The sequence below is a fragment of the Cydia splendana genome, chromosome 11 (genome assembly GCF_910591565.1).
Source record: "Cydia splendana chromosome 11, ilCydSple1.2, whole genome shotgun sequence".
NCBI lineage: Eukaryota > Metazoa > Arthropoda > Insecta > Lepidoptera > Tortricidae > Cydia > Cydia splendana.
Window position 1 is genome coordinate 1,911,811 of NC_085970.1, and position 25,536 is coordinate 1,937,346.

The window sequence follows — 25,536 nt, forward strand, 5'->3', positions numbered from 1 at the left end:
TACATGAGTTTTACAAAGTGAAACAAGCTAACTCCGTAAAGAGAAATGTCACTTTGACACTTCAGGGAACTGTCAAACTTGTAGAAAGTGTAGCTTGTTGGAGTGTTACTTTCAATCTGAACCTGAAAATTTTAATAAAATAAATTCGTCCGACTTAAAGCAGTTCTAACTAGAGTTGATATAACAAGAAGATGCTCAGATATAGAGGAAAGAAGAATGTGATAGACAAAGTGAAGGAATTCGATGCATTTCCCAAAGTTCCGGAGGAGTACGTCGACAGTACCCCAGTCGGCGGAACGTTTTCTGTTATCACTTTTTTTATTATACTGTGGTTAATTTATAGTGAAGTCACGTACTATTTGGATAGTAATTTAGTTTTTAAATTCTCACCCGACACTGAAATGGACGAGAAACTGAGGATAAACATTGACATAACGGTCGCAATGCCGTGTTCAAACATTGGCGCTGATATTTTGGACTCGACGTCGCAAAGCGTGTTCGGTTTCGGTGAATTGACTGAAGAAGACACGTGGTTCGAGCTTACACAGGAGCAACAAGATGCATTTGAAGCAGTTAAATACTTAAATTCATATTTAAGGGAGGAGTACCATTCTGTGTGGCAATTATTGTGGAAAAAAGGCCATGGATCTGTTCGGGCTACTGTACCAGCTAGGAAAACGAAGCCAAATAGAAGACCAGACGCATGCAGACTACACGGTATACTTACTTTGAATAAAGTAGCTGGCAATTTTCACATAACTGCCGGTAAAAGTTTACACTTGCCCCGTGGTCATATTCACTTGAACATGATGTTTGATGAAACACCGCAGAACTTCAGTCACAGAATACACAGACTCAGCTTTGGCAGTCCTGCGAATGGAATAATATACCCGCTGGAAGGTGACGAGAAAATTACTAACAATGAAAACATGTTGTATCAGTACTTTATTGAAGTTGTACCAACAGATGTAGATACAGCATTTGAATCGATCAAGACTTATCAGTACTCAGTCAAAGAGTTGGAAAGACCAATCAGCCATTCAAAAGGCTCCCACGGAGTCCCAGGGATTTTCTTTAAATATGATATGGCGGCATTAAAAATTAATGTTTACCAAGAGAGAGAAAACTTCCTTCAGTTTTTATTAAGACTGTTCTCAGTCATAGGTGGTATTTACATTATTGTAGGTTGCTTTAATGCTGTAGTATTGAAAGTACAAAATGTATTTATTAAGAAAGCAGCACCATCTGTGTTAAATCACACTCAGACATTTGAAAAGAGACCCGTTCAATTAAATCCGTTGCTAATGCAGACGGACCTGAATGTTCCTTTAGGAATAGTGAAGCAATGATAGCAGAGAATTCTTAGTTGTAAGTTTATGTACGAACTGAAATTTGTATATAAGAGATTATTTTTGTCTAGTTAATGTAAAAGCCACAACATAACTTTTATTGTTAACACATTCACTGCCAATGTTTTCCTTGGCTACGCTCATAGCCATTCCCAGTGTTTTCCCGCTTTATAAGGGAAAGCCACTGAAGCCAAGCAGGTTCCTGGCAGTCAATGTGTTAAGTTATTAACTTGAAAATTCAAAAAATCAATGTCAATTTTTGAAGATTACAAAAACAAAGAAATAGGTAGGGTATGTCAGGATATATCAACAAATTATGCATTTTTAAGTATTGACATCTTTAATTAGCCTTTAGCCTTCTAGAGTTTACTGTGGGGCTTAGTCAATTTGTGTAAAAATGTCCTATAATTTTTATTTTTATTTAATCCTTTGACCGGTAAAGACATCAACTGACGCGCGCCCAATATCAACCTTCGTGCATTCTGACAAGGTTCAGGATTCATTGTCTCAACGCGGCGACACGACAGGCGTGGCGTTCGAAGGTTTAAGCAAAAATATAAATAAGTGATAACACCATTTTCATTAAACTTAGTGTACCTACACTTTTACAACCAATTTTCGACATGTTTTAGAATACAATCTATATTTCACAACAACGGGACTTAATCGCGTTAAATTAGGGTTTATTTTGCCTCCGACGTTTCGAGGAGGACAAAGGAGGAGGGAGTCTTCTCCGAGACCACGGGGACAACGCCGTCCTCGAAAGGTCGGAGGTAAATTTAAAATTTAATTTTATGCGAAAAAGTCCCGTCGTGAATAATAATGGGTAAAAATCGTCATAGTTAACAATCCATATTGTTATATTCTGGGCAGGTAGATGTGAAATGAATTTTGTATGCCACTTTGTTATCAAGGTATGCTTACGATTACTGAGTAATTGCTAAAACCATAAAATGATAAAAACCCATTTGTTCATTTACATGTGAGAATTGTTTTAAAACTAGATTCAGTGAAACTACTTTGCTTATATTGATAACTAAGAATTTTTTATCACATTATGAAGTAAAAAGTAAAGTAAGATAAAGTGTCATTCTATGGAACTTGCTAACTATGTAAACTAAAGTCACTAGGTAAATTCATCATTCTTTGACAATTTCAATATGGCGGTTTGTTTACATAGTTAGCAAGTTCCATAGAATGACACTTTAATACATTTTTCTCAAAATGGACGGCAAAGTCGACTTTGCCGTTTAAAAAATAGGTCGCGAAGTGCGGAGTTTATGGTCAGTCAAAAATTTAAAAGTTAAAAACATTGCAGTCTCGATTTTGGGACTGCAATGTTGCATACAAATTCCATTATTTGTCGAGTTCCAAACTTTTTAAAAGCTTAAACGGTCATATCAAATGAAGGCACAGGCCCATTAAACAGCCAAACAGATGATTTAGTAGGTAAAGTTGGTCAAGCAGATCTTGTCAGTAGAAAAAGGCGCCAAATTTGAAAAATGTAGGCGCGAAGGAATATCGTCTCATAGAAAATTCGAATTAGGCACCTTTTTCTACTGACAAGATTTGCTTGACCATCTATACTTATTATTATAATGTCTCAAATAGGATTTAAAAAAATAAAAAGCAATATTTTTCAATTGTTTCTACTTTTTTCTGTCAAAATATATATTACGTAAGAACGTTTCTCTGTAAAATATTTTTATCATATTTATATTTCTTGCACCATTTTTGAGAAAAGCACTATATATGACTCGGCTGGAAGGCTACTTGCTGGCTTCGGATTCAATTAAACGGACTCCCAAGGTCGTCCGTTTAAAACGAATCCTCAGCCTGCAAGTAGCTACTTCCGAGCCTCGACAATAATGTACTATTATCTACCTATGCAAGTTACTAAGATCATATTATGTTCAAAGTGTTCAACCTTAAAACAAAATGGTGTATTACTGTAGCTAAGGTTTTTTTCTCAAACACATTTTAATACTTCATATCTAGACAAAAATTTGTAGAAATTAATAAATTATGTTCAGTTCTGAGCTTTTACATTGACTTAATTTTTAAATATTGTACAGTCGCAATCAGATATATCGGAGCGGCCCAGGCGCTCACAAATATCTGAGCACGCTCAATTGTTGAGGCGTTAGAGCAGTGGTGGGCAACCTTTCTTCATGAGGGGCCAAAACTTGAAGGAATTTCAGAGGAGGGCCAGCTTTACAGCAAAAATGCATTTTTATTATATTGCTGGCCATATTATACATTTTTTTAAATGACCGACGGCGGGCCATAAAAAATCTTTCGCGGGCCGGACCTGGCCCGCGGGCCGTACTTTGCCCACCACTGCGTTAGAATGTGTGTTCAGATATTATTCAGCACTTCGGCCGCTCCGATATTCTGATGGCGAATTTACAATACAATACAAATACTCTTTATTGCACACCTCATTACAGAAAACAATACAAATAATACAGGAAGAAGAGGTTAAACAACAATTTACCTAAGTAATGCGCCTAGGTATTTAAATTTAATATGAATTTATTGCTTTTATCTATGTTCAATGCTTGTTAAATGATTGGTCAAGCTTAATCAAGAATGACTTCCAGGATTTGTAAATTTTGTTTACTAACCTCATGCCGCCCAATGTCCATTACGATGTACATTCCGTTTCAATGGAATTTCAACGCTCATATAAACATACAAAGTAGCATTTCCTTTGGCTCAATTTTTTTTGAACGAATGAAATTCAACCCAATTAAAATACAACCAGATTCAAATTTCTCTAGAGTTAGACCATGTAAAGTCTGCAGCGATTTTGATAGCCCACGCGTGTTACTTTTACGTCATAATTTCATAGAAGTTTGACGTTTAAAATAACACTTGCACTGCGTGGGCTATCAAAATCTCATATTTAATTGCACAAACGGGTCTACCGCGATATAATTTCATTGTTTTTACCTTTAATTCCGACGTTTCAGCTGAGTTGCACCAGCTGTGGTCACGGAAAGACTGACGTCCCAACAAATGTGTACAATATGTGTACAAAACGCGAGAGTTTAAAGTGTTATATCAAAATCTCTGCAGACTATTCTTGGTCTAACTTTAGCAATAATTTTGTATGGTGAGCGGCACGAGGCTATAGATAGGTACCTTAAAGGCCGAGCCACACCGGCTGCGTGTGCAGCACGTGTGCGTCGACGTAAGCGTAGACGTGCGCAGCACCCCTGTCACACCGGGTGACGCGCACGTCACGCAGCGCACGCCACGCAGTGTGCTGTACACGTCACGCAAGCGCACGCTGCAGCTCGGTCATGCGTGCAGTAAAATAAAATACACTCCTGCGACAGTACATCATGTTATTATACTGTTACTTATACTGAAATAAATGGTATTCTATTCTATTATACTCCTGTTGCAAATGGAAGCAGCTCACCGAATGCCGACATTGCAATTAGAGGAAAAAAATGTCTCATATTTGAATCGAGATAATTCAGAGTACATAATATTATTATTAAGTTAACAATACACCACCACCACCATTCAGCCTATATACGTCCCACTGCTGGGCACAGGCCTCCTCTCATGTGCGAGAGGGATTGGGCTATAGTCCCCACGCTAGCCCAATGCGGATCGGGAACTTCACATACACCTTTGAATTTCTTCGCAGATGTATGCAGGTTTCCTCACGATGTTTTCCTTCACCGAAAAGCTAGTGGTAAATATCAAATGATATTTCGTACATGAGTTCCGAAAAACTCATTGGTACGAGCCAGGATTTGAACCCGCGACCTCCGGATTGAAAGTCGGGCGTCATATCCACTCGGCCACCACCGCTTCTACACAACACAACAATACAACAACCTTGTTTTCCAATAGTATTATTAGTACCTAACATCGATTTGTTCCCACAGGCCAAATTTTTATAAGACGTATTTTTTGGAATCTTTGTGCTATATGTTGTAAATATACATTCGTATTGACGAATATATTAATTAGTTTTTCTTTTATCTCTGAATCCATATTAAAAACCAGCACGCGCACCGGCCGAGTTGTAAATAAATACAAGCGAGCTGCGCGTGTACACGCACAGCACCTATGCAGCACCGAGCTGTGCGTGTCCGAACCTGCTTGGTTCGCCCTCTCATAGGGAACGCAGTTAAACACAACGTCATCACTGCACGCAACGAAGCGACGTTGCCGCTCCGGTGCGTGGACGCGTGCACGCAGCACGCAGCCGGTTTGTCTCGTCGGAGCTGCGTTGCGTGCAAGTCACGCGTACGCACACGTCACGCAAGCGGTGTGTCCTCTCGTATGAGTTTTCGTATTATACAACGCATCGGGACGCGTACGTGCACGTGCACGTCTACGCATACGCATCCGGTGTGGCTTGGCCTTTATAGTTAGTTAACAAATCAAAAGATCTGCACATTTAGATACGAAGTTAAGTATAATAGGTACATTTTTGTAATTCCAGTATTTTATACTATTTTTCATAATTATGTATTTTATAACGACCGTGCTATATTGCTACAAATCTTGCATTGTTTAAATATATGAACAGTTGACTAAATGTTACCAGTTTTATCAATATAAATGTCCCCATTAAAATTTGGGCCACCATACCTTACTTATTTTACAAACCATGACCTCAAAACTGTTAAGGAAAATGCATTCCCAAGGCCGTACAGTTTTTAAAAACACCACGAGGTTTTAAAACACATACAATAGGGCAAAAGTTTAAACTTCCCCTTAAATTTCGCACGCGGAGAGAGAAGGGCATTTTGTAAACGGTCCCGATCGTTCATCTCTGTCTTCCCCGCATGCTCCGTGCCGTTCTGTCTCTTGCGCACGCTCGCGCCGCGCCGGCCGCCGCTCTCGCCTCAACCAACCACTCGCGCGGCGGCTTCGCCCCACAACGGACGCTCGGCTACGTTCCAAACACGAAATCCGCAACCGAAAAAGTTTTACAACTTTCAGTATCGGTTGCCCAGGCCCCTCATGACACAAAACTCATCCCAAACGTCAAAAACAGTGCAGTGAATACAGTGAAAAGTCTAAAGTGTTGTGTGAGTGAAGTTAACTTTATTTGCGATCACATTTTACCGTTTCAATTGAACGTTACTGTTTCGTTCGATAAAAAAAAGCGCGTTAAAGTCGCGTTCATCGCAAGAGGGCCGTATATGGTTAAGTTTATTCTCGGAGGTGAAAGTAGACCTTTGTTAGGTGCATAAGGACGCAGAGCAACAGCTCGCTGCATTTCGCGAGGTGAGTGGCGTTTTGGTTATTTTGCTTTAAATTTACAGTTAACTTTATCTGCGATGTTTTTATTGTTGCGTTCCAATACCTACAGAGATACCGTTGTTTGGCTCTGGTATCAACATGTAAATAAGCAAACACGTATGAAGTGCTGACATTGTGTGCATCGTTTATTTAGTGATAGCTGTTTAATAAGTAACACGCGTCCGATGATACAAGTCTTACAACTCAATTCAGAATCGCCACGTTATCGTGTGCGTTCGCAAATTTAAAACATTTCGTGCTGCGAATGCACTTTCCATTCGCAGCATTCCGCGTCGTTACATTTTAAATGTGGAACGTGAATGAACTAGTGTTCTATTTTCGAAATGTTTTCGTTCGAAAACCGTATCGTTAACGACGGTAACAGCTGAACGTTTGAAACTATGGTGCCATTCATGCCATGCACCGGCGACTGTAGGTCAGTGCCCTGTACCCTACCTGTTGACTCCCTGCCAAGCCGGTTTGCCCACTGCCGGCGGTCAAACTGAAAAAATATGTCAGGTTTCTGAACTGACATTGACTAATAAATGGTTTGTTTTTGTACGCATAACGTCTGCTCGGACGACTTCGCATTATGTCAGCCGAAAAAGCTGAATGATGACCAAGATAGAAGTCATTAGCACGTTTTGATTTGAAGAAATACTTTGTCACAGTTAGACATTAAAACATCGTAAACATTCCTTAGATAATTGAAAAAGGTAAAGGTTTTTATGCCCTGAGCTAAAACGGATGTGGCTGTCAAGAAGATGATTTAAGCCCCATTAATTAAAACCAAAATATTATTTTGCTAATCCGCGAAAAGATAACGTGCTAGTCAATCAGTGCTAACCCGTTATACTTACTTGCGTATTTTTACATGCAATTAATATTCCCACCCTCCCACCGCAAAAATAAATACGCAAATTTTGCGGTGGGAGGGTGGTAATATTAATTGCATGTAAAAATACGCAAGTAAGTATAACGGGTTAGCACTGATTGACTAGCACGTTATCTTTTCGCGGATTAGCAAAATAATATTTTGGTTTTAATTAGTATGGATTTCCGCAAAGTAACGCCTGATTCTATTCACTATTTAAGCCCCATTAAAAAAAAAGTATTTAGGGAAACCCCCGTCCATAGATGACAAATTGTGAGACCATAGATAATAGCCCCAAAACGTTTTATGACGGTTATCTACGGAACACAATGGAGGAGAAATGTACCATTTCTATTCATAGCTTAGTTTAACATTTTGTTACAACCATAACAGTCATGAAAGCGTTACTAACACAAGTTATGTTAATTTAGTTATAATGAACACCTAATTGTTTTTTAATAGCAAGTTTATTGACTTCCTCAGTTACTTTTCTAATCATTGGAAGTGCCTTTAAAAGCCTGTTATCGAAATAACCTACCTATTGACTATTGACAACCATTACTTTAAACTAGTTTTTAGAACGAATGATTGATGTCTTCGCCGCACTCGGTTTCAAAAACGTGCGTTCTAATTTAAGAACGAAATAGAAAAAAACCTGAACAAACAGTTTTTTGTTCGACCTTGAACAACTGTATGTTTGATCACCGACAACTTTCGAACACACCTCTTTCCAAAGTTATCTCCGTGTCCGTGTCTTAAAAGGAATAGTATCCAGGACCATAACTTACTTTACAAAAAAAAAATTGAAAGCACTCTCTGTGTTTTGACGTCATGCTCCCTGGAAACCCCACTGTCTGTTTTGTGATTTATTGAAACGTAATGCTGATGTACACAATATGTACTGAATTAGTACATACTTAAAAAAAATTGTACCTCAATAGATCGAGAGTACAATTAACTCAAATCGGACTTGCTGTAGAGCATCTCCCCAGCAACCCCAAAATTTAATTAAAGAAAATTCACATAAATACATACTATTTAGCAAAAAAGACGCCTAAAAAAAATTGTACTGCAGTTTTTAACGTTGATTGAGTTAGCCATGGCTAGTTAAATCACCTAATTGTCACCAGGACGCAAGCGTCTTCAGCAGACTTCTCAAACGTACGAAACTTTGTATTTTTATATAGGTACAATGAGATACACACATTTTATTTATGTTATGAACTTGGTTTCTGGTGAGAGTACCAATATTTTCTTATCAACCAGCAATGGTGTAGTTGCATTGATCATAAACGTATGTACTTATTTTTAGTCGTGCCTACGTGTTTTTTATATGACGTTATTGAAGTATCTTGATAACGTTAAAACGAAGATTAGGTACTTTTATTTTTATTGCTAGGTAGGTACTTATAGGAGTTATAATTCATAAAACCATATTTTTTTATCTCATTTTTAATTGTTTAACGTAAAATATCACATAGGACAAGAAAACATAACAAACAAATCGATTGCAAAATTATTTTTAAGTTATCTTATTGACAAAATATCATCATCTAAACATAATATAAACCCATATAAACATTATCACCTAAACATATATAAAACTCGATTGACTTTTTGCATTTTTAATAAAATTAAATATTGATGTAAGTAAATAAGTATGTTTGATTGAAATGGTTTACCAAAATTTGTTTTATGTACAGTCGTCAGCAATAGTATGTTACACAACTAGGGCCGCAAAAATATATGACGCGCTCTTATTGCGCTCCAAATAAGAACGTGTCACATATTTTTGCGGCCCTAGTTGTGTAACATACTATTGCTGATGACTGTACCTTTGTCTTGAGATCATCATAGCAGTACCAGTAAGGTCCCGTTTTACAATGAGCTGTAAAATGACCAAGTCCTGTTGCAACTGTTGGAGGTACAAACTCAATAATTGACGCTAGGTCGTATCGTCTGTTGCTTTGCAGAACTAATGTTTTTGGCACTTCTTTTATAGTCACTGACTACAGTCACGGCGACTTCAAATATAATATGATCCGATAAATTATAGGTCATCGTAACTGCGCCAAAAGATTGTTCGTTATTACACTTTGTATATTCATTGCTCAACATAGAGTTGGGTAGTTTTAGTTTTAGGTTAAAAAATTAAAAATGAGATAAAAAATATGGTTTTATGAATTATAACTCCTATAAGTACCTACCTAGCAATAAAAATAAAACTACCTAATCTTCGTTTTAACGTTATCAACATACTTCAATAATGTCATGTAAAAAACACGTAGGTACGACTAAAAATAAGTACATACGTTTATGATCAATGCAACTACACCATTGCTGGTTGACAAGAAAACATTGGAACTCTCACCAGAAACCAAGTTCATAACATAAATGAAATGTGTGTATCTCATTGTACCTATATAAAAATACAAAGTTTCGTACGTTTGAGAAGTCGGCTGGAGGCGCTTGCGTCCTGGCGACAATTAGGTAATTTAACTAGCCATGGCTAACTCGATCAACGTTAAAAACTGCAGTACAATGATTTTTAGGCGTCTTTTTTGCTAAAAAGTAAGTATTTACGTGAATTTTCTTTAATTAGATTTTGGGGTTGCTGGGGAGATGCTCTACAGCAAGTCCGCATTGAGTTAATTGTACTCTCGATCTATTGAGGTACAATTTTTTTTAAGTATGTACTAATTCAGTACATATTGTGTACATCAGCATTACGTTTCAATAAATCACAAAACAGACAGTGGGGTTTCCAGGGAGCATGACGTGTGTTTTGTGTATCGTGAGCAAAATGATTGTTTCTATTTGCTCGAGATGGTTTCCCCAAGGGACGAGGAACATGCTAAGTGATGTACAACACACGGAGGGATGTGGTACATTTCGTTTTTATAATTCAGACCATTGTACTCTTATGTTTCTTTCTGAAACAGTGTTATTTTCGAGGTTTCTAAAGCTTTGTACGCCTCAAGGGAAACATTTGTGTATTTGCATTTGGAACTTTATTTTTATTAAACCAAGAAAATTGGGGTATTAAATTAACGTTCCAAAAAAGGTGTCTTTCCTTTGGACATAATAAAACCAATTTGGGTACATTTTACTAAGCTTTCAGACAACTTTCGAGTAGTTCTGAAGTAAAGGTCCTGTCCCGGAATCCAGGATAATTTACACTTCGATAGCTGTAAAAATCGGGAGCAACGAAAAAGCCGGGCTTCACACAGAGCATTTAATGACAGCTGATCTAAAAACAAAAGGTAAAACAAAATACCATAAAAACATAGACAAAATGTATAAAAAGTATAAATAACACATAAAACCTCAAATTAGTCCTCGACAGGTCCAGTTCGAAAATCACTCTAAAAAGTGTTTGCCTTTGCATCTTATTAAAGACGAATCGGGATTTTCCGACTAACTTTGGCCAACCATTATAACATCTCTCAATGGTTTTAATATATCTCAATTGAGAAATTTAGAGGAGTGCCGCAATAACTCCGGATGGCCTAGGCTTGAAAGAAGACGCTTGTTCGATTCCTGCACTGGGCACAAGTCTTGATCACTGTTTATTTCATATACGTAATCTCTTTCATTTTATATATCTACAAACTCCTTACAACTAACCCGATCTCGCCATCCTTGTTCTATTTCCGAACCTGTCTAAGTCTGGCTCGGTCTGTCGCGGCAGCAGGATTTAGCTCTTCTACAAAATTCAGAAGCACTTCCTTCACTACACTTGCTATTTTTAAGTTTAGTTTAAGCTTGATGTTCAATCCTGATTTAGTATTTGGTTTAATTTTAAAACCCTTTCTAAACTTAGTTGTTTTTATTTAAACTTATTCTTTATTCTTTTTCTAAAGTTGTGGTACTTATGGTCCTGGATACAAGTCCTTTAAACTTATATAGATTTCACCTCAAGTCGATCGAGACGAAACCAATGTGGTCCTTTGGGATTGTTTCTTCCTTTTCTTAAGGCTCCGTCACACAGGCGCGCATTGCGGGCGGCGCGTGAGCGGGGCGCGCCGCTTTTACATATAAAACGCTCACGCCGCGCTCACGCCCCGCCCGGAAAACGCGCTTGGGTGACGGAACCTTTGGGTAAACTCTGACCACGGCATCTTTGCACAAACTTGGCAGTGCGAACGCATACATATCCCTATAAACTCTATACTTGATGTATCACTTGGCATGAAAACTAAACTTAGCGTTTCCGACTCTAGCTACTAATTAAAGTAATTAGGCACATAAGTACGTTATCTCACAAATCGATATGTACTTACTTATGTGAGTTATGTGAGTCACGTGGGCAGAGTGGGCTTGGTCTAGATAGAATAATTCAATAATTACTGCCTAGCGACACAAATGAACAGTTGAAATTTATATGTCTTGATCGTGAAATCATCCGTTTTCCACATCGAGATAAAGTCAAACCGAACCTAACCATATCCTGAAATGAATTCTAAAATGGAATTATATGAAATGAAATGATTAAAATCTATTAAATACTAGGATCTGGCCACGCCAAATACATAATATGTACTTGAAATCCATACATTATTTTAGCATACTGTTATTAGCGGATGTGTTTTAAAGGAATTCTTTCCCTCAAATTTCATAGCGTTTAGTTTCATCAACAACTTTACTCATCCGTTAGCAAAATGGATGTTTTTTAACCACCGTTTTTTGTTTTTCAACAACGCTAGTTCAGGGCATTGACATGTTTAAAACAGGATGCGGGGTGTTGGGGGTTTAGTAATCCGATAGTCACTTGTCTGATCGATAGCTCGGTTTCTCCACTACCTATTTAAAAAAAAAAGTCGAGACTTGTGTGACGGTTCTAAAATCGTATAATTTATGGAGTGTCTGTTATTTTAAAGGGTGGGTATTTATTTTAGGATCTTTGGAATGGATAATTAAAACCGTTTTTGTTTGTTGCATCTAGAATTAAAAAGTACTTATTTTCTTCTAACTCACACATTCAAACGTTTTGAGAATACGGTTGCTTTAGGTCTACCAAAGGTCTACCACTTATTTCATCTCAGATTGTTGGTAAAGAATATTTTCAGTGATTTTCTAGTAGAAGGTAGTTAGGCCGAGCTTTGAACTAAAATTCTTATATTGAATGAAATGAATGAACGAATATAATTCTTATATTGAATGCAAGGATTTTTGTTAGTTTTAAAATAGCAATAAATATAATTTGAAAATAACTCAACAAAACTCACACTTAACTTGAATAAAATTCTCTATAATTAAAGTTTTGCTTTCTTAACATACTTCAAATCAGCTTAATGCCGCCAAGCCATCACCCAGTTCGTTCGTCTTTCATCTGTCAGCTTATGAAGTTATGACCATTACAACGTCTTAACACCCACCTCAGTTAAACGATAGATCTATTACAATACCCCTAGATTAAATCTCATTCAACAGCGCGACCTGAGTACCTACGCGTTTACGATAAGTGTCATTTTGTATGGGATTTTGAGTTTCCAAACCGTCCCGATTGGCGCGCTGTTCAAAATCCCATACAAAAATACTCATAGGTAACGCGAACGCTCCGCACGCTATCGAATGAATACACTAGGGGTTCTGTAAAATGCAGGTGTAACTACGCTATCAGGGCTATAACCGCGAAAATCGAAGTTCGCAAATTGCGGGCATTTTTCTCTGTCACTCTAATTACGCCTTCATTGGAGTAAAAGAGAAAGATCCCCGCAATTTGCGAATTTCGGTTTTCGCGGTAGCCCCTCAGAACATTTTAACACAATCGGAAAAGTCCAACAGGTGTTCCATAAACACGCACAATGACAGACGTCACAGCAGTGGAATGTCTATCAAACATTAGCAATTTCACTCACCATAGGTGTACCTTATGTTTTTACATTAAGGTTTACAATAAGTCAGTTAAGATTGTGGATGATAGCATTGACAGTAACACATTAATTGATCGTAGATGTGCTTTATGTCTTTGTATTACGGTTTAAGAATAGGCAGTTAATTGTGGACGATGATAATGTGAATGAGGCGTTATTGGAGTCTTCTTTCATTGTTTTGTTTCGGTATCCGGTAATTGTAGATGCCTTGGATTATGATGGAATTGCTTTGTATGGGTGTTTAATTGACTTTCAGGTATTAGGGGCACGATATAGAAGTCACAGAATACAGGTTGCCGAATAACTTCGTAATAAAGTAAAGGGATTATAATAGGAACACATACCCTAGCTAGGCCATAGACAAAGAAATAAGTAAAGGCTTCGTCACACAGGCGCGTTTTCCGGGCGGGGCGTGAAAACGCTCACGCTTCGCTCACGCCCCGCCCAGAAAACGCACCTGTGTGACGGAACCTTTAGCTTATAGTGTTTACTTCATACATAAATTTCCTTATTTAATAAATAATATAAGCTATATGCGAGGTAAAACGTAAGTTTATAACTTGTTATTGTTAGAAATGAATATTTTATTTCTATGTATGGAGGGAGCAATCTAAGCTAACTTATTGAGTTATTTATCTATGCCTAGACCTAACCTGACTAAAACAAAGGCATAATACTCATCATAAATGAGCTAGCATTTAGTTACCTCATTTATTGACTTTTAAGGTCCAACAACATGATACTTCGTAAGTTTTTTTAAGTCGGATAAAATCTTTGAAGATTTTTATCATTAACTGAAATGTATAAGTAGGTTTTGACGTTTTTCTATTATAAAAATATTTTTTCCGTAGTTGAATATTCGTCTTTATAAAGAAAGTTAAGCCGTTTTCGCAAGAAATGATTACAAACAAATGAATTGCTTTTACGTCTCGAGGTATAATATTCAAAATCGGCTTTCACACAATTCAATTAGACACGAATTGGACCGAAGTTGTACAATTTCATTAACAAAAATGTTCATAGTCACCTTTTCAAGGCTGTCTGTAACTCTGTAGTGAAAACCTTTATGATATAATCAGAGAAATTGCACATACCTACCTACTGGTATTGTGTTGAATTTTAATTTTTACAATTGTTACCTAATGCGTTAGTCGTTGATGTATGGTAATTTTTAGGGTTCCTTACCTCAAATGAAAAAAAAACGGAACCCTTATAGAATCACTCGTGCCTCTGTCTGTCTGTTTGTCCGTCTGTCACTGCCTATTTTCTCGGAAACAACTGGACCAATTAAGTTGAAATTTGGTACACATAAGTAAATTAGTGACCCAAAGACGGACATGTAACGTAAACAAATGAATTTTAAACATGGGGGCCACTTTTGGGGGGTAAATGAGAATGTTAAAAAATAATGTTTTTAAACTATATCGTGTTATATATCAAATGAAAGAGCTCATTTTGAGAGTTTCAAATGTATTTTTTTACAATTTTATAGTAAATATTAGGTTAGAAGTTATTTAAGAAAAAAGCCAAAAAATCTCCACAAGTACTGGGTCTAAAATTTTGAAATAAAATGCACAAAATAGTTCTTTACCTATCTATAGATGACAGGAAAACCTATTAGAAATGTGCAGTCAAGCGTTAGTCGGATTTAATGTACAGAACCGTTGGAACGCGAGCCCGACTCGCACTTGGCCGGTTTTTCGATAATGAATTCGGAGTTCGGAGACGTAACTGGCACTGGCCAGTGTACCTATTTTCTTAAAAAATATGCTGCGTCAACTTTGCTTGAGAGGCAGAGTGACTCAGTCATATTTGTTTCATGCTATTAGAATTTTTTTTTCTTTATTTAGAAAACATAATCATAGATTTTACACCAGGTTAAAGGTTCATTGCTTAGCCCTTATAATCGAGAATAGCGTAAAAAGACGCTTGAACTTTTCGTAGAAATTCACCCGTTTTCATTGCCCTTGAGTGTATTCTTTTCTTTTTATTATAGAAAACGCTAAAAGGCGAAGACATAGATAGGGTTGTCGACTTGACGTGATAAATGATAAAACTCCGCCGCGCACATTATTGCCAAATGTCATGATTTACGGGATAGCCGTATATTACGGGCTTTCTTGGATCTAGGTACTCCTGACTAGCGATATGCCATGCCGTACTCGAAATTTTCCCGAGAACAGAGAAATCTATCGGAAACTTTCTCGGAAATGTTCTCTGAGAGTTTTACCCTTTCGTCGCAAAAGCCATGAATTCTTTTGTTTAATCGCTTAGTGTAGGAGATAAGACAAATACCATGGAAGCTTAAAGGCAAATACTTGGCACCATTCATAGCAATATAAAAAATAATACTAATTGATAAAAAAACCAGGAGTAAAACAACACAAAATTGCCCAAACAAGTTATTTGAGGCCAAAGGTATAAACGTAACAAAAGTAAATAGTATGTCATTCCATTAAAAAAAATTAAGATTGTTCATAACTTATTTTTTTTATACCACATCGGTGGCAAACAAGCATACGGCCCGCCTGATGGTAAGCAGTCACCGTAGCCTATGGACGCCTGCAACTCCAGACCCAGACTTATTTATGCTAATAAGAGAACGTTCTCGAGAAAGTGGGAAATTTTCCGGATATATCTTCGGAAAGGAATTCTCAGAAACGAGAACGTTCTCATCGGCACTCCTGACTTACCTAATATTGTGTTATGTGCTAGTTTTCGCTTTTCGGTGACGGCAAAAACCGTGTGGAAACCTGAGGGCCTGCCGCGAAAACCGAAATTCGCAAATTGCTTTCTCTTTTACTCCAATGAAGGCGTAATTATAGAGTGACTGAGAGAGATGCCCGCAATTTGCGAACTTCGATTTTCGCGGTTATAGCCCAGTACGGATATGATGGTCGTTTTTGTCTGTCTAAGTGACGGATACTGTTTTATAACGCTGATAGCGTTATAAAACGGTATCCGTCACTTTCAATCGCGCTCTGTTAAAGAGTGACGGATATTTTGTCACATGGATAATGCCATCCATATGGCATTATCCATGTGACATGCCTGCTGGCTGCTGCATCCGCGAAGAAATTGAATTTCTTCTTGGGAACTAAACTCGTATGTGGGGGGAGGCCTAAACACGGTCTAAAATTTCTAGTGATCGACTGTGGACATCGACAGTGTCGAGTTGTCGATCCTTACAAACGATAGGAGTTCACATTTTCACAACCTTTTTTGGAACACGATTACATTATTATGAAATCTTTTAGAACAAATACAGGGGTTCACAACCTTTTCGAAATTCGATCCTCGTTTTCAAATTACATGCGGAAACTTAAGTAACGCACATCATGCGCGTGCGTCGCGATAATTGTGCGTCTACGCATATTTACATGTACTTAACGCAACGCTTTCTTCACACCGTTACCTCATGGGCCTAGGGCATTAACCCTTTAAGAGGGGCTAACGCAAAATTATAGTTTTATATAAATTTTATACACGTTTAATTAAGGCAAATGCCATGAAAATTCATACGGAAACTAGACTATATTTGCGAGGTCAGGCTCTGAGCAAAACCCTAAAAGGTTAAAGTTAGCTGGATAGAAAAAAAAACAAGAAAACGTGTTTAAATTCCATTTATTTCAATTGTATATCGTTACCGTGCATACTATAGTAATATAATTTTAGCATAAAATAGCTAATGACATAGCCGAGGAATTTAACAAAATTTTAAACAGAAGTAGGTATAAGATTCTGCCTCAAGTTTCGCGCGGCGCGCCTTGATAAATACTCTCATTAAGCGTTTAATAATTTCCTCTTTTAATTACAATAGGGAAGTTTATAGAAGCTACTCTGACGTTTGTTTAAACCACTCGTATCCTGCACTATTTCCAGCCCCCCATTTCCGTTAGTACTTTTAGTACTTTACCCAATAGTTAGGTCTCAACTTTTTTAACAAGCCCACGCGTGCCCTAACTCACAACAAAGCTTACCAACATATCTATACACACGTAGAAAACCTTGTTCCTTTAACAAAGGGTATTTTATTGCATGCTCCGATCTCAAAATATATTGGTTAGGTTTTACCAACCTTTCTGCAGCCCATAAACGCTTTAACTCATTGACATATAGTTTATTATCGCTTGTATTAACCGCATGTGATTGTTGTTCGAATCGAACATTTAAACAAAACACTGTCGATACTTCACATCTGGCAGCGTATTCCTATCGATCATTAAGAGCGAGCGAGTCGAATGTTCAGTACAACCAGCGTAATTAAGACCTCGACTACTACCAACTATTGAGTTGTCCAACAGTGCACTGATACTGGTTACATACAGCGTTGGATTCGCCTACAATTGGTTAGCGGTTATAATAACATACGCACTGTTTAAATAAATTCATTGTTCTTGGTCCTTACGTTTAGCGCTTGAGGACGTTACATTAAATACAACCTAAGTAGTATGGAAGAAGGTACATATTTGTATGACAAGTAGTTTGCGAGAACAAAGGCAGTTTTATTTAGGGTTAATATATCACGTAAAGAGATACGCACGTGCGGATTGCACAATTATTAATGGGTAGGTATATTATATTTAATTGCTATTGCAAAAAATTCTTCGATTCCATTTAATTATATAAATATCAGAGTATGTCCTTATGCGTCACTGACTTTTCTCATTATACCGACATCTTGAACACTTAGTGGTCTTAAAATCTGCATCTGACTTTATACACAATAAACACATTAACACTCAAATCTCAACTTTACCCCAAACTATTAGGTTCTAATTTACAGTGAACATATCCCAAAAACTCCTGATGACGTCATTTGGTGTAGCCTATAGTCAGATTACGTAAGAAGCATGTCATTGATGTTGATTATTGGGTTACAAGGGTCATAACATGGTGGGTTCAGATAAGTAAGGGGAGCTATTCTAAGAATTGAAGTTACGAGCCTACAATATATACGAAATTACGCTCTCATTTTATGGTCCTATATTTACTTTTCTATACTCGAATGTTCGTTTAGGTGAGGCTATTGTTTGAATGTTGTAAAATGGAAGAATAAACGTGAACCAAAAAAAAAAATGGTGAGTAATCCATACTTAATAATCCCTATGTATATGTACTTTCCTAGTCGCGCTCATCCAGGAGGCCGATTTTTGAATTTCGAGCGCTCGATTGCATCACTCGAAAGTCTGGAAAACGGCGAAATGCTATTTTTGAAATATGAGCAATAGATATTGGGAATCTAGTGGTATTAACCAGTCGTTTTCAATTCTATTAGTAGAATTTAAATGCCTAGTAGTGGAGATATATTGAAGGGAAAATCACGAAATCGAGCGCTCAAAATCCCTATGCTAGGCCTACAGAACCAATTTAGAAGAAACTTGGCGTGGAGATAGTTTGAGGCCCGGGGAAGGACTTAGAATAGTTTTTACCAATCATCATCATCAATCCACGCAGACAAAGTCGCGGGCAGAAACTAGTTATTCCTTACGTATTGAATTTGTGGACAATACTTGTAGGCCTTGCTGGGGCCTGTTTCTCAAAAGCTTGTAATTTGTAATACAAGTGGAAGTCCCTTTCTAACAAAAGCTGTCAAAAAGTGACATCCGCTTGTATTACAAGTTACAAGCTTTTGAGAAACGAGCACCTGTGCCCTGTTTATTAAAAGCTTGTAGCTTGTAATTTGTAATACAAGCGGATGTCAGCTTTTGTTAGAAAGGGACTTCCACTTGTATTACAAGGTACAAGCTTTTGATAAACAGGGCACTGGACTATAGTAGTCGGGTGGTTTTACGGTACCCAAATTTAAAATACCAAAGGCAGTGTCCAGTTATTTACGTTATAATTCCCATGCCCTCAGGTACCGGGCGAAAACGTCCGTCACGTCCGTTCCCGTAATATTTTATTCAGATCCAGAATAAATTGGGGACTCGTCCCGTGAACCCTGAACTTTGGCGGGTCCTTATTTCAGGGGATCTTTTTTTAATACCACTGATGGCTGTCAGAGGGCTTTCGTTATTCTCACTGCACTGTGGTTACAGGCGAACGTCAGCAACAAGTAAATACAAAAAAACCGGTCAAGTGTGCGAGTCGGACTCGCGCACGAAGGGTTCCGTACCATTACGCAAAAAACAGCAAAAGAAAATCACGTTTGTTGCATAGGAGCCCTACTTAAATATTAAATATTTATTATATTCTGTTTTTAGTATTTGTTGTTATAGCGGCAACGGAAATACATCATCTGTGAAAATTTCAACTGTCTATCAGCTATCACGGTTCATGAGACACAGTCTGGTGACAGATAGGCAGACGGACAGACGCACAGCGGAGTCTTAGTAATAGGGTCCTGTTTTTACCCTTTGGGTGCGGAACCCTAAAAAATAAACCCGACAGCTATAGCTAAACATTAATCGTTATCTGTCTGTCTGTGCCTAAATATTCTACGACTCTTCTCTTTCCGCACAGACTCTAAATCCTAAATGGTCATTCCAGATTAAAAACGATCAATAGTGCCACTTGGTGCCACGAAAAGCCCAAAAGCAGAAGCAGAGTTACCTCCTGTAGGCCAAGCACATGATTGTAGTCTATCTCGCGGCGAGATACTGTCGCGCCAATCATGTGCTAGCCCGGCTGAGGTATTACCCTGACGCTACGACATGGGGTTCCTCAAGAAGCGGGTATTCAGGCTTCTCAAGGGTCGGCAACGCATAAGTGGCTCCTCCGATGTTGCTTATTATGTCCATGGGCGACGGTGACCGCTTCCCATCAGGCGGTATATCTGCTCGTTTGCTGACACTAAATAAAAATATCGGGGAGACCGAGCTTTACTCGAAAAATATATAAAAACTCAAAAATGCACGTTTTCCCAGAGATAAGACCTAGCTAGATCGATTTATCGCCCCCGAAAACCCCCATACCCCCCAAGCAAATTTCATCGAAATCGTTAAAGCCGCGTTTCCGAGATCCCCGAAATATATACATAAATAAACAAGAATTGCTCGTTTAAAGGTAAGATATTGATTCTCTTAAGGCAAATGTTCGCCTGTTTTCAGTAAGCGATGGTAACTAAACTGAATAAGTAATAGAGCTCAGGGACTGGGTGTTTATGAATATTCAACGTTTTCTGCAAATTTCTAGGTCAGGTGGAATTGAGACGGTCTTGTGACAAAATGGGATCATTGGAGGTGAAATATTTGTTGCGGAATTGGCGAGCTAACTTTTGACAGCGACTTCACAAGTACAGTGCGACATAAAATAGAAAATAAATGAGGGCGCCACTTCCTACGTCACATTTTTGACGTAAAATGCTTAAACATGGCAACAATTTAGGGTGGAAATTTTTTAGTTCCATTTTATATAATTTCTATACTATTTTATGTAGCACTATAACTTCAGTATCGTCTATCGCGCTTTCATTCTGACTTCCATCCCCCCTTACTACACACCCTTGAGGGATGATTTCCGGATTTAAAAGTATCCTATTATTATTGGGGTGTTGTGGGCCTTTGAGTGTCGCATCGACCAGCATTGATCTATTGTGCCGGCCCTTTGAAGTTCACTACTAATGCCCGTTGCATCCAGGAAGTTCCAGATTCTTTGGGCCGTAATGTTCTGTACCTCATCAAAAGTATCTATGTATTATATATTTATTACATCATAAGACAAGGGGAGAGGCGTTGGCCCATCAGTGGGACACCATAAAGGGATAAAAACATCATAAGCTACTTCAGAATAATAAAGATTCTTTAATAATAAAATATTTTTTAATAATAAAGAGAATTTTGAAGATAATATAACTTTATCAAGCTCGTAACTTAACAGCTTGCTTTTAGAAAATAATCTTTGTGTGTACAGTTTAAGGTTTATATTTGTAGTTGAAACATGACGGTGATAAGAGTTTTGGTATGTGATGTGATAGAAGTCGGGAGCTTTTTATCGCTAAGGGACATAAAAATATGAGGATTTCGGTGCTGGAATAGCCGAGTGAAGGGTATTTTTAGGGCTCTTATTAGGTTTTATCGGATGATTTCATTTCCCGGTTTATTTGAGTTTAGAACGTTATTGATGTCTGAGATACTGTTATATCGTCTTATTTATTTTGAAAACAAATTGTGTCCTCGAGTTTAGCTAAAAAACATTGGCCTTTTTTGGGGTTTCAAGATATACGATATATCTACCTACATTTTCGCTTGGTTAAGGTGTAACCTTTTAATATTATAAATTCGAAAGCAACTGTCTGTCGGTCTGTCTGTCTGTTACCTTACCACTCTTAAATCGCTGAACCGATGTAGATATGATAAAAATAATAGAGGATTTGATCAGAAAATTTGATATGAAAACACATTGACCGCTACGATATATCTAACGGCTACTGTACATACCAGGCACATCCGATATCCTTTTTCCTTTCCAAATGGAACAAAGATGAGAAGTTCCCAAGAGGGTTCTCAAAATGTGGGCCAAGGGCGTTGTGCCCAAGAGTTCTGGCAGTTATCCAGTTATAGACCCTATTACAACGGAATAAAGATTACCTAGGATCAGAATTACTGTTAGATTACGGAACCGCGTAACGACATTAAGGGCGATAATGGTGGTCGTCCTAATGTTTGCGTGGCACTAAACTAACGTACTTACTAGAGTAACAGCAACTTAACATAACTGTAGCCTTACCACGAGTTTGACACTGACATATTCGCTAACGTGCGCGTAACGCACTAATATGCCAGAACGAGCGAGATGTATAGATTAGAAAGTTACGCAGATGTCAATGTCAAACTCGTGGTACTTACCTATTACCTAAGGCTCGATCATGATGATTGGCTTGGGGCCTAGCCAAGCTGGCAATCATCTTGGCTAGTTCCCCTTATGTAATCTTCCGTCTTCGATCTTTAAAAAACCATTCTACTCATAGGTAACTTTGACTAACTCCCGAATCTAGCCAAAAGCCAAAACATGCAAGTGAGTCACATCGGGAAAACATCCCAATATTCCCGGAAAATAACATGCTCTGAGTCACAGCTCGCCTGTAATAAGATTACTAACCCTTATACATAGAAAAAACTTAACTTTATACTATTTTCCTTCGATTTACGCCCTTTTTCCCGTGCAATACTATCATCCAATTATCATAAAAAAGCTCAACTTAATACCATTTCGCTTCGCCTTACGCCCTTTTTCCCGCGTGAAACTATCAACCTATTGTTATAAAAGAGCTTAACTTGATTAGATGTTTATATGACTTATGTCATTTTCGTACCGATATCAGGAGCCTTAGATGACGGGTCGTATCCTGAAAATTACACTAGCCTACGAGAGTATTTGACAACCATCATAAAGAGGTCTTTACGTACATATATTTGTTAAGTAAGATGATGCCACATTTTATCTGGTTTTCTACCGGGTGTGGCCTGTAATACGAGCAAATAATTAAAACATAGATTGTACTCCTCAAACGTTGACACTTTTGTTCAACGACTTTTAAAAATTATGAAGTATTTAGACTTCCTATTTTTCATACAAAATAAATATTATCTTCAATGGACGCCATCGCCACGCTATATCATTGTGATTGACGTTGCTTGTCACGCCTTAAACATAACAAAATTCGCAATACATTGCGTCTTAGAATAAACTTTAAAGTGTATTATAAATCAAACCACAAGTTATTTTTAAAAGTCGCTGAACAAATGTTGGTCAGTATGAGGAGTACAGCCTACAGTTTAATTTTTTGCTCATATTACAGGCCACACCCGGTATAAGGCTCTAGAATACCTTAAGCTTTATCCGGAATATCCGGAAGATTTTTGCGGTGAAATTGCATGTTTTCTTTTCTTATATCCGTGGGAATCCTGTTGTCAGAATAAAAGAAATGGGTATTGGGATTATAGTATTTTGCGGTCTTGGGATTTTGCCGGATTTTGTATGGATTCCTATTTGACGTTAGATTAGTATATAAGTCTTCCCTCATTAGGCAAAAGTAATTGGTTCCGGTATTAGTCAGGTTCGAAGTAATTAATTAGTAGGTATGTGCTAATTTCGGTACTTAGAGTACATAGGTGCATTGCGGCCAGTGACTATGAGCTTCTCCAGACTGCCTGGCACTGGCAGGGCTCGGAACCGGTATTTTTAGGGTTCCGTACCCAAAGGGTAAAACGGAACCCTATTACTAAGACTCCACTGTCCGTCCGTCCGTCCGTCCGTCCGTCTGTCTGTCTGTCACCAGGCTGTATCTCACGAACCTAGACAGTTGAAATTTTCACAGATGATGTATTTCTGTTGCCGCTATAACAACAAATACTAAAAACAGATTAAAATAAAGAAGAAGTGGGGCTCTCATACAACAAACGTGATTTTTGACCGAAGTTAAGCAACGTCGGGCGGGGTCAGTACTTGAATGGGTGACCGTTTTTTTTCCCCGTTTTTTGCATTATGGTACGGAACCCTTCGTGCGCGAGTCCGACTCGCACTTGCCCGGTTTTCAAAACCCCGAAATAACCCAATATTTTGAATTAATTCATGCTCTTTACGTAGGACTGAATCATGTATTTAGGTAACAATTAACTTTGTATTATTCGATTGTTCCATTAAAAATGAAATAATAAACCAAAGAACGGATAACGACGTAATAATACCGGTATTTTTGTATGTACCAAATACCGGTTTCCGACCCCTGCTGCCTAGTCCTGACTAAAACTACGTGAGAAACCGTAAAATTAACTGAATGTTAGGTTATGTAGGATTGAAGATTGATTGATGCTCCTGAGAAAGCGCATTGTATTAGGTCCTTACCTATGAAATTGGCGTTTTTGTTCATAGATATAAGTCTGATCCTAGTTTTTTTTTTTTACAAAAGTACATACACAATTACAATAAAACTACAGTGCACTCAATAAACAACGATTTTACATACAATTAATTGTTATTTTTTATTGTTAAGTGTTCAGAATTAAGCCTTGAAAATAGGTCTTTTCATGTGCTGTCGGTTCGAGTATTAAAATTACTTATATTTTTCTAATGGTACCAATTTTCAAGAAATGGAGATATTGAAAACATACCTTAAAGGTGTCAAAAATTACTGGAAAAATTTTGTTTGGTTTGAATTAGCCATCAAAAAAATATCCGCAAAATTAATTGTATGGAAATTCGTGTTTCGTTGAAATTCTCCGAACAAAACGCCAATTTCATAGGTAATGACCTAATATTCTATGGTAAACATAACGTGATCGCCTGTAATGTCATAGAAAAGTAAGCTCTGGAACCTCCGGCCCGAACACGGCCCGGTCTAACGTGAGTCATCCTTAATGTCTAAACAGATACCAACTTATTATAACAATCTAAAACCAGTGCTAGATTGTCCAAAACAGACGCAATAGTAGCAGGAGGTGCAGTTTTAGACAACTATCGACTCCAGAGCAGTGGATGAGTCATACGACCGTGACTGGTTGACGGTACTACTTGAACTCGATTGAATTCACAATACCATAGTCTAATAAAACATGGTCTTCCATTCCCAGAGTGACACGGGGCTACGTCACAACAACATGGCCGCTACATATAGCGCTATCGCATATTATCATATAGCGCTGTCGCATGATGACGTAAGCCCGTGTCAGTTAGGTGACCTAGAAAAGACGGGAATGGAGTACCAGGCGGAGTATATTATTATACCATGCACAATACATTATGCAAGTATTATAAGTTGTAGAGTCTGTGCGGAAAAAGAAGAGTCGTAGAATGCAGTGGATCCCATACATTTCGGCGTTGTGAGCGAGCTTGTAGAAAAAAAACCCTCTTTCATATCCCCCGTAGTCGTACTTCATATTCAAAACACGGTTTCATTAGGAGAGCGTGCAGGCTTTATGATGAAAAGTTTCAAAATGTAGATATTTTTCATGAAACACTATCTAATTTCAAACGATTATCTTTACAATGTATTTAACAGGCATTATAATTGTTATTACATGTACATAACTTTCAAGTTTTCTGGCACTGTTCATTAATACACCGTTTAAGTATGTTTGAATTATATAGATAATTCTTGATTCTTATGTACTTTCATATTTTAATGTTTAGGTTTATATAATCCAATTAAGGAAACTGTAAGTCTACAATATTACTAAATGCAATTGTATCCAATGTAGCAATACGAGACTGTTTGTTT

The 25,536-nt window shown here is 37.7% G+C and overlaps 3 protein-coding genes and 1 long non-coding RNA gene across 4 annotated transcripts in view; 3 read left to right on the forward strand and 1 right to left on the reverse strand.

The window, feature by feature from the left end:
* LOC134794713 (uncharacterized) overlaps nt 1-25,536 on the forward strand; it is a 71,049-nt gene that overhangs the window by 23,170 nt on the left and 22,343 nt on the right. The gene's annotated exons all lie outside the window — the stretch shown is intronic.
* The window catches only part of LOC134794723 (uncharacterized), a 71,318-nt gene that overhangs the window by 10,459 nt on the left and 35,323 nt on the right, over nt 1-25,536 (reverse strand). The gene's annotated exons all lie outside the window — the stretch shown is intronic.
* Nucleotides 103-1,498, forward strand: LOC134794691 (endoplasmic reticulum-Golgi intermediate compartment protein 2). The gene has a single exon (XM_063766460.1). It carries the CDS (start codon nt 192-194, stop codon nt 1,347-1,349), a length of 1,158 nt encoding a protein of 385 aa, XP_063622530.1. The 5' UTR covers nt 103-191; the 3' UTR covers nt 1,350-1,498.
* Nucleotides 6,174-25,536, forward strand: part of LOC134794698 (uncharacterized) — a 209,989-nt gene continuing 190,626 nt past the window's right edge. The window contains exon 1 of the mRNA XM_063766468.1: nt 6,174-6,611. The gene's annotated coding sequence lies outside the window, so the exon portion shown is untranslated. The remainder of the gene's footprint in view (nt 6,612-25,536) is intronic.

Coding starts and splice junctions, on each gene's coding strand:
- LOC134794691 (XM_063766460.1), top strand. CDS start 192: ATGCTCAGATATAGAGGAAAGAAGAATGTGATAGACAAAGTGAAGGAA.